This window comes from Artemia franciscana, chromosome 6, assembly GCF_032884065.1.
Source record: "Artemia franciscana chromosome 6, ASM3288406v1, whole genome shotgun sequence".
NCBI classification, from domain to species: domain Eukaryota; kingdom Metazoa; phylum Arthropoda; class Branchiopoda; order Anostraca; family Artemiidae; genus Artemia; species Artemia franciscana.
This window is the reverse complement of record NC_088868.1, coordinates 1,344,323-1,353,826: the sequence shown is the minus strand read 5'-3', so window position 1 is coordinate 1,353,826 and position 9,504 is coordinate 1,344,323. Positions and strand designations below refer to the sequence as shown.

At 35.0% G+C, this 9,504-nt stretch overlaps 1 protein-coding gene across 1 annotated transcript in view; it reads left to right on the top strand.

The window, feature by feature from the left end:
- The first annotated feature begins 37 nt into the window (after positions 1-37).
- LOC136027891 (armadillo repeat-containing protein 1-like) overlaps positions 38-9,504 on the top strand; it is a 36,601-nt gene continuing 27,134 nt past the window's right edge. The window contains exons 1-2 of the mRNA XM_065705320.1: positions 38-209; positions 5,901-6,067. Coding sequence (XP_065561392.1) covers positions 126-209; positions 5,901-6,067 — 251 coding nt within the window. The 5' untranslated portion in view covers positions 38-125. The remainder of the gene's footprint in view (positions 210-5,900; positions 6,068-9,504) is intronic.

The window sequence follows — 9,504 nt, the reverse complement described above, 5'->3', positions numbered from 1 at the left end:
TTAGAAAGTGCAAGTCTGTTAGTCTGTAATCGGACAAGTAAAAGACAAGTAATCGGACAATGCCGATGTAATCGGCGAGATATTTGAAATATCGCAAAGGAGGTCAGAAGAAAGTAGGAAAGAAAATGGATATGAGTAATGCTCTTGAAGCTGTGCAGTCTTTTCATTCTCTAGCTAAGGACGCAATTAACAGAGGTACTCTCCTAAAGGTATAGTAAAACTGTCAGTTTCTGGTGGTACTTTCTTTAACATAGGCCTGTTAAAGAAAGTGGGTTATCCTTTAGTCCTACGAGAGTGACAGGGGAGACTTTGAGGAATTTATTTCAGGCCAAGGCTCTTTCGAATGAATTGTGATTAAGGGTGTTCCATTGATAATCTAGATTGTAGAAATGCTTATCTAGTGACAATTAGGCTACTTTACGACCTCTCCCTCTCCTAATATGCAAATATATAGCCCAAATTATATACTTCCCATGGATTGGGCAATAAAAATCTGGAGTAAAATTCTAGTTGATTGACTTTTGGCTGTCATGGAAAGGGGGTAGGTTGGGAAAATGAAACTTTCAGGGATGGGTCTAAAGGCTACAGTATGTACTGGGAAGGTATTTTGAAGGGTAAAATTCTAGTTAATTGACTTCTTGCTATCTCAGAAAGGATTTAAGTTATGAAAATGAAACTTTCATGGATGAATCTACAGACTAAAGTATATCCCAGGAAGGTATTTTGAAGCAACTACCTGTACTCCTTCTCCCTCTAGAGGGCCCTAACCTTTGATGACTTTTAAAAATGTGTGTTATAAAAGCAAAACCTTGCAGAATAGATCTTCTGCATAATTGATATACAACAAAATTGTTTTCAGCTTCATAACTTTGCTCAATTCCATTTTATAAGGTTTTAAAAGTATGCAAATACATTTCCTGAATTTTGAAAAAAAAAACATTGATATGGCTCAAAATTCTACTCAAATAACAGGAATTGCATTTTCAGAACTAAAGGCAGAGAAAAAGCAACTAGCAACTGAAAATTAAGGTAAAATGTTGTTTTGTCAAAATTTCAATAGGTAGCCTATAGGCTAGACCTGTCATGCAGGCAAATTTCAAGGCCCTCTAGAGAGAGAAAGAGTAGAGGGATGCTTTAAATACCTTCCCAGGTCATACTTTAGCCTGTAGACCCATCCCTGAAAGTTTCATTTTCCTGACCTAAATCCTTTCTGAGATAGCAAGAAGTCAATTAACTAGAATTTTACCAGAACTTTATTGTAGCTCCCTCAACTAGAACTTTATTGTAATTCCTATTTAGGAGGTCTTAGGCAAGAATATCACCTTTTGTTTCAAGCAAAGTTGCAGTATATAGGCCTAGAAACTAGATTAGCCTATGCTTATGATCTCAAAGACCTAGCCTATAGCAGAATTGCAGTCAAAATTTGTTAACTACTATTTTTCTGCATATTATGAAGAATAAATTATTTTATTTATATTTTTCATTCTTAACAGCCCCTGTTCTAGGTTTCCATCTAGTCAAATTTTAACATAAAATTTTTTCCTTAGTTTCAGGTGTGATGAACTTAGTTGTTGACACTTCTAAAGGAAATATTTTAACTCTATGAAAGTAGTATCATTACTAGAGCCATCCAAGATATTATGTCTGCTTCTGAAATAAAGGGCATTATCAAGATCAGAGAATCATTAATTAACATTGAAAAGAAGGACAGATTTGATGTTAAAGATAGGCCTAGATCAACAAGTGCTGGGAAAGACTTGTTGACAAAATGCTTTCTCCAAGATGTACTTTCTTTATCTGCAATCTCAGTATGTTCAGCTCTTTGGTGACTCTGGTAACTATATTTTTTCTTCCTCCCAGTATGCTTTGAGTAGAGCTCTTCAAGGAAATGTATTGGTTCCTACACTACTTAATATCTTGATTAATGATGCTCTACTATCAGTAGTAAATCAATACTCTTTGCTGACAACTTGAATCTCCTTGAACCAGCTATACTGGCCAGGCATGAACGCCGACATCAAATCCTTTGTCAGACAATGCAAAATATGTGCCCGCCATGCCCTGAACAACCAGAGAGAACCACTCATCAACACAGAAATACCATCACTACCATGGCAACATGTAGCAGTAGACTTATTCAAATGGGAAAAAGCCCAGTTCCTTATCACGGTTGACTACTACAGCTGTTATTTTGAATTTGATTGACTTCAGGAATTTGCTCAAACTTGGGGGATTGAACTCAAGCCCAATATATCCCAAGGCAAATGGACTTGTCAAGAAATCTGTGCAAACATGTAAAAGAATCCTGTCAAAATCAAAGGATAGCAGTAGTTTTGAAGAAGATTGTCAAAACAACTGATGGCTCAAGACTAAGAAGAAACAGAATTCACATATCCAGACAACCAACCCCACACCGCCACCCATACACTACTGGCATGGCCAGCCACAGTGCCAATGATCCCCAAACACCCCACATTGAAAGTGAGCAGATAACAGAAAGCGTCACCAGCAAAAGTGAGAAAACCCCAGCTCTACCACCCCCTTTGACAGTCACCAGATTGTCCCCAGTGGAACTTACATCAGCAAAGCCTACCCCAGCTGAGCCTACCACAGTAGACACATCACCTGTCAGGGGCACCATATACTTGCAGCTGGCGACCACCAACCTCACACCACGACGCACCAGAAGCAGACGTGTTGTAAAGCCTCCAACAGAACCTGACATGTGACCTCACAAGCACTATCTTCAAAAGAAGAAGGAAGATGCAGTAATGCTTGCTTACAAATTGATTAGTGTGTGCATTGTTTATTTACCCCCAGCTTATTGTTGTTATTTTTTATAGGTGCTTGGGTTTTGAATAAATAGACTTCACTCAATCCAACTCAAATACTACACTCTTTGCTGACAACTTGAATCTCCTTGGACCAGCCATGTCCTGTGAAGACCATGCCATTCTACAAAATAATCTTGGACTACTTTGCCAATGGACTGAGACTTAGCCTCTTGAATTTGATGTTGCCAAGTGCCATGTCATTCACTTTGGCAAAATGAATCCTTGCTGTTCTTATTATTTCTCAGGCCACCCACTCTCTCCTGTAAATAATGAACAAGATCTTGGAGTCACTATTGACAATGAATAAAAGTTCTGTTCTCATGCTAAGAAGTTGCCTACTGGTGCTGTTTAAACTCTAGGGCTGATTAAGCATTCTCTTTCCACTTGTTTCCCTGACATCATCAATCTTCTGTATAAGGGACTTGTGCATCCTAAGGTTGAAGCTTGAGTATCCCTAAGCCTCCTTTTGGGTTAAAAAGGACATAGAAGTTCTGGGAGATATAAAGACACATGCCACCAAGTGATATTGAGCATGCAGGAGCTTTCCTACCCTGCAAGAGTAGTAAAGCTGAAATTCACAACACTCGGCTACAGAAGAAATAGAGGTGATGCCATTCTAGCCTATAAGTTAATGAGGGCTTATACTCTCCAATCATTATTTCCTACTGTTGGTCCTAATTCAGGACCATGCAAGTTCTCAAGACTAGATGAATTGTTGACCTCTGGTGCTTCAAGGCGCTTTTGGATGACTGGAGGGAAGAGTTTGATAGGTAGCATCAGCTGAGTTGAGCTATGAGGAAGAGAACCATCTGGTTCACTGGTGAAAACTAGTGAGTTTAGAATCACAACTTTGGATTAAAAAAAAAGTCAAAAGCACTTTGTGGGATATTTATGTTAGAGTCAATTATTGACTGGATATTCAAACCTGGCATCATTAGCACACATCATTAACAGGCTGGGGATGATAATTTGTGTATAAATTCAACAAAGTTTGGCCCAGCTCAGTCTCTTGGGACTCCTAATGATGACTAGCTCTGGCATAGTAAAAAATGGATTATTATTATTATCATCATGAACAATGATGCATTGTGTGCTATTAAGACACAACAAAAATTATAAGGCTTGAGATTGAAGTTTAAAGAGAATGTTCCATTTTAAGGTTTTTTGCAAAATTAAGAAGGAAGGATAACTGTTCTTCATAAAGATGGTTGTCATGTACCCCATCTCACTAACGGCCAACTTCATCTTATCAGCTTCTTCTAGATTCCTTGAAAAGACAGCTTTTAAATTTGTTTTAATGTTTGAAATTATCAATTTATTTTCAAATTCAAAATTGAATTTCAGGTCTGGGCATGCCTCTGAACATACAGTTCTATTGATACTTCTGTTCAATGTTTTTATGAATGATTGATCAAGGCAAAATTCCACTGACAATTTATTTGAATTTTGAGAAAACATTTGTCTACTTATCTCTTAATATTATATGCTTATTTGAGCTTTTTTTAATGTTGTCATTTGTACAATCCTTTCTTAAATTTTAAGTATTTATGATTTGTCTTGTATCATCAATGATGTCCACTTTTGATTTCAATTTTTTAATTTTTACAGTATTTGACTTGGAATGCAACTTCAGCTTTTTTTTAGCCTTTGATTGTTGTTTGTTGTAAAGTATTATCAGGTATTATATTATCTCTCCCTTTCTCCTCTGTTGCTATTTTTCCATTAATCATATCAACTTCATTTTAGTTCTTGGACAGGGATTAGTTTTTATGTTATGTTTCACTAATTTGTGTTAAATTTATATTGAAAATTTTTCTGCTTGGTTGATTTTTGACTTTTGTCTTGCTGTCTTGGTTTCTTTATTTTGTTTTCTTCTACTGGACACATGGAGTAAATTTGTGTATGCTAGAGCTTGTGATAGCCTTTTGAAAATAAATGTTATCTTATGTGATATTCTTTTCTCTAAGCTTAAAAATTATGGTATGAATGAAGCTACATTGTTACTGCTTGAATTGTATCTAGATTACTAAACTCCAAGAGTATACACATAGTTTCCAGGCTTGGCTGTAGTCCTTAAATGCTGGAGTACCTCAAGGGTTTGTACTAGATCATCTGTCTTTTCTTATTTTCAGTTATGATCTTCACTATGTCTTGTTAATTCTATGTTTCAATATACATTGAAACATGGCCAATGTATGAAACATCTGCTTTTACCCCAAAAGCGGACTGGCTTTTGCTGCTGTGTAGTCTTTAAATATTGGGGAACCTCAATGCTTTGTCCTTGATCATCTGATTTTTATTATTTCTTGTTTATTTTCTTATTCTTTTTTACTACTGGGCCCCATTAGAAGCAAGATTTAAGCAACTGAGTTCTTACTGTATATTCTCTCATTTTGTGGTTTAGATTGCTTAACCACAAGAGCAGACTAGCTTCTCCTGGTGTGTAGTCTTTAAATATTGGGGTACATCAAGGCTCTGTCCTTGATCATTTGCTTTTTCTTATTTTCAGTTATGATCGCCACTCTGTCTTGTTAATGCCGTGTTTTAATACTCATTTTGCAGATGGTACAGCAATTAATTACCTAAATTTTACTGCTGTAAATATATATAAAACTAATCCTGTTTGTTTCAGTATAATGTTTAATGCAAACTGTACATTAAAGATCCAGAAATAAAGTTATCTTATTTAGTACTTTTTTATATGTGCACCAGTTTGATTAATTTTTTTGCAGATTGGAGTAAAACTGTCAATGGACAAGATTAAAAAGAAATAGAAATTTTTATGTATACATTACCTTTTTTATCTTTATGTGGATAGGGGGGATCCATTTTCTCAAAATGGATCTGAAAGATTGCAGCGCCTTTATTTAGGGATGTAAAGTGTATGTTTCAGCAGTAGTTTCATACCCCTCCATCCCAAAAATTGTCTTATACCCGTTCCTCTAAAACATTGGCATTACATGTTTTGCAGGGTTGTATAAGTAGTTAATGGGGATTGTCATCCTCCTTCCTACAGATATGTTTTGGTAATATTTTATTTCATTTGTATTTTTTTATTCTTTTCAGGATGCAACCTGCCCCCAGTTCCTTGCTTATGCTCTTGGAGAAAACAACTTAGAGCTTGTCAAACTATCATTGGAAACCTTGACTTTGTTAGCAGATACTCAGAAACACAAATTAAAGCTTGGCTCTATTTTTGGAGTGTTTCCAGCTCTACAAGCTACAGCTGAGAAGTAAGTGTTTTGTTTCCTACACATCCTATTTTCTGTCTGTATTGTTCCTTTGTTTATCTATGTGTTCTGGTCTTGTATATGTTTACTTATATTGCCACATATTTCACAAAATCACTAGAAGCTATAACTTTACATGCAGTTTAGTTTCACAGAAAGCTACTCAAATTTATTAAACCGATTGAGATGACTTGATATTTTGATAATTTTAGCATTGAACCAAAAGCTATTTTTTCAACTATTCTGCTCAGCAGATTCCTCAGCAGACGGGAATAGCAGATGCTCAGCTATTCCGCTCTTGGTGTCAAGAAAATATGTAAGAAAAGTAGAGTTTTGCAGGTTTTAATTAAACAGAAAGAACAGATCATATCAAAATTTAAGGATAGATAATCATGTTCTGATACATTGGGATTGATATCTACTTGTTGGACTTCTTGCACTGTGGACCCATAGTGCAACTTGAGTAGCAGCAACCACCACAGGGCCTCGAATTTAATTCTGGTGTTGATTTTATGAGGAAGTGTCTCTTTAATAATCCACAGAATAAGAAGAGCTAAGAAATAATATTTTCAATTTTATCTAAAAGTTCAAAGTTTGTTGACAAATTTAGAATCAACCCACAAAAAAATCATTTTTGAAAGTGGAAATTTTAGCATAAATCACATGTAACCAAAGTAGAATTTTCCCAGCATAAGGCAAAATACTGCCAAGCATTGGCAATAAATAGTCAGTTATAAATTGTGTCATTTAGATCTTTCAGGTTGAATACAATTTTATACTAGTTGTTTTGGATCATTTTAACTTAATTATTCAAATCATTTTTGTCTGTTGATTTTTTAAATTCAAATCAAGTAGTTATAGGCATCAAGCCATGACTAAGTTGTAGAAGAAGCCAAGACAGATAGTCCGATTGAGTGAGGGGCAAATCTGGCATAAGCTCTTATTAGGATTGTATAAAAATGATTTCAGTTAATTTTTTGTAGATAAGTCTATCTATCATCCAAAGTATTCACTAACAATTAATTATTATTACTAATAATTCACTAACAATACTTATTATTCACTAACAATTAATTTGTTTGTGCATTAGGATGCTCGAACATTACTAGAATTTTCTTTTACTCTAAACAGATTTTATAGATTTTTTTTCCGCATGATAGACTATAGGATGACGTTTGAATCTTGACAACAATGGCTGTACAATATTGAAATTATTAGAAAGGTCTGATTTGCGCAAACATATTTAAATTTTGAATTCATTTATTGCAAAGAAACAATTATTTGACAGAGATTTGTTTAAGAAATATATAAAATAGAAATTTATGTTTGAGGTAAAAAATGAATATCTTATTCCATAAAAAATATTAAGATAGTATATCAAAGTTTATTGTCTGTATTGAGATTGCCTTGAGTGATTCCACTTACCCAAAAATTTTTACGCAAAATGGAAAAAAACAACATTTGGTCTGTTTTCGAGTTCCGAAACGAAGAACCTTCTGTATTAAAAAAAATATATTTTCTTTTCTTTTGGCCAAGCATGTATGCCCAGTAAATTTCTAACCAGTCAGGCACAAAAAAATCTGGCTAATTTTGGGTGTTTTAAATCCCTCCAGCAAGTCCCCTTGCCTCCCTCGCCCCCTAACGCTCCAAAAATTTCACCTTATTCCCCTCCTGTCCTCACTGAGTTGCTGCAGATATACCATTATTGGTAATCTACATGTATAGATTCATTCAGTTCAATTATGCCTTTCCCCCCAAGTCAAAATTCAAGGTCCCCTCGGCCTTCCAAAATACCCTGAAAGTTTCACCTGGATTTTCCAAGCTGATCCTGAGGTAAATACAGCCGTGCAGAATCGGCTTTTTTCTGTATATATTGCTACTTAACCAGTAATAGATGCTAGTCTAATAGGGTGTTCTTCTTACTTTCTATTCATTTTCACATCTTGCCTTCTTCCAAGACCCCACTACTAGACTCTAGGCTTGTTGTTTTTCTAAATCTTATTTTTCAAAAGGATTTTTTGTTTGCATTTTTGTTTAGTTCTAGTACGTGTTTTCCTTTTGTTAGTGAAATTGATCCATGCATGATTTTCTGTCAATATTTCAAGTCAAGTAATCTGAGAAAACATCTTATTTTCTGTTTAGTTTTTTTTTCTTCGTGTTGGTCTACCGCCGTTTACTAGCAATACCTGAGGAAGGGGGAATCATGACAGAGTCCCCCTTCTTTCCCTTTGATATCCCAGTCAGAGATAAAAAATTAGAACACTAAGACAATCAAGGTACTGCCTTTGGATACTCCATTTCTCCTCATTAGGGCTTTCACTGATTTCCTTGCAAACGCCCCCATTCGTTCTTTTCAACGAAATTGCCGAGTCTGGACAGTTGTATATGGGTGGGTGTTGTTTTCTTTTGCATTGGAATAAAGTTATATAATTGACAATCAATGATTCATCCATCTCAAAATCCGAGATTTCGTCTCCAGAATGTGCAATTAGGCTGTTAAGATGTCAGGGAGAAAGAACTAATGAAAATTTGTTCCCTGTTGCCAGAATGTGTAATTATGCTGTTAAGATTTAAGATTTAAGATAAGATTTAAGAAAATGTGTTCCCCATTTCCAGAATGTTCAATTAGGCTGTTAAGATGTCAGGGAGACAGAACTATAGAAAGTTTGTTCCCCAAAATACCAGAATTTCACATGAAAAAAACTCCGTGTTGTGTTTTTAGGTTTCTTTCAATTCACAATATGCGGATGAAACCTCCTGATGTTTGTTGACTGTCCTTGTTAAATGATGTTCTTTGATGTTTTTTTACGTGCCTTGTAAAACTTTTATTGCTTCGGATTGTGGAAAGGAAAGTAATTTGTAATGTTGTAAGCTTTTTAAGTTTTCCCTAGAATCTGACAATCGAATTCTATAACTCTTGATCGAAGCAGTTCGTGATCTCTGAAATTCTGTTGTTGGGAATCGGATTGTCGGATTGTGAATCGAATTTGAATCCATGGCCAGATTATAAATAGAAATCGAATTTTACGATCAGATTCTCAAATTGAGAATCTGATTGTCAACAGGAAAAGCCTACAGTTATAATAATTTGCATTAAAATAATGACCACTGTTTTCTACACAAACTCTTTGACTTTTGTTAGAATTTTGCTTTACACTGTTGGAGGTGGGCTAGAGAAATGCTATCCAACTAAGTTTGAAAAGATAAACAAACGAAGTTGTATGATAAAAAATTAATAAAAAAACTAAAATAGTTTAATCATCTTCAGATTACATCCTTCGACAGAAACTTTCAATTTTTTTTAACGTTTTTTAATCCATACTTGATCTATTAATGGACTAACACCTTTTAATCCAATGCAGTGTTAGTTCTTAAATTTGATTACACTTTCCTAGGGAGGGGGGATGCAATTTCCCTGACTACTGACAGAACTTTGCTTT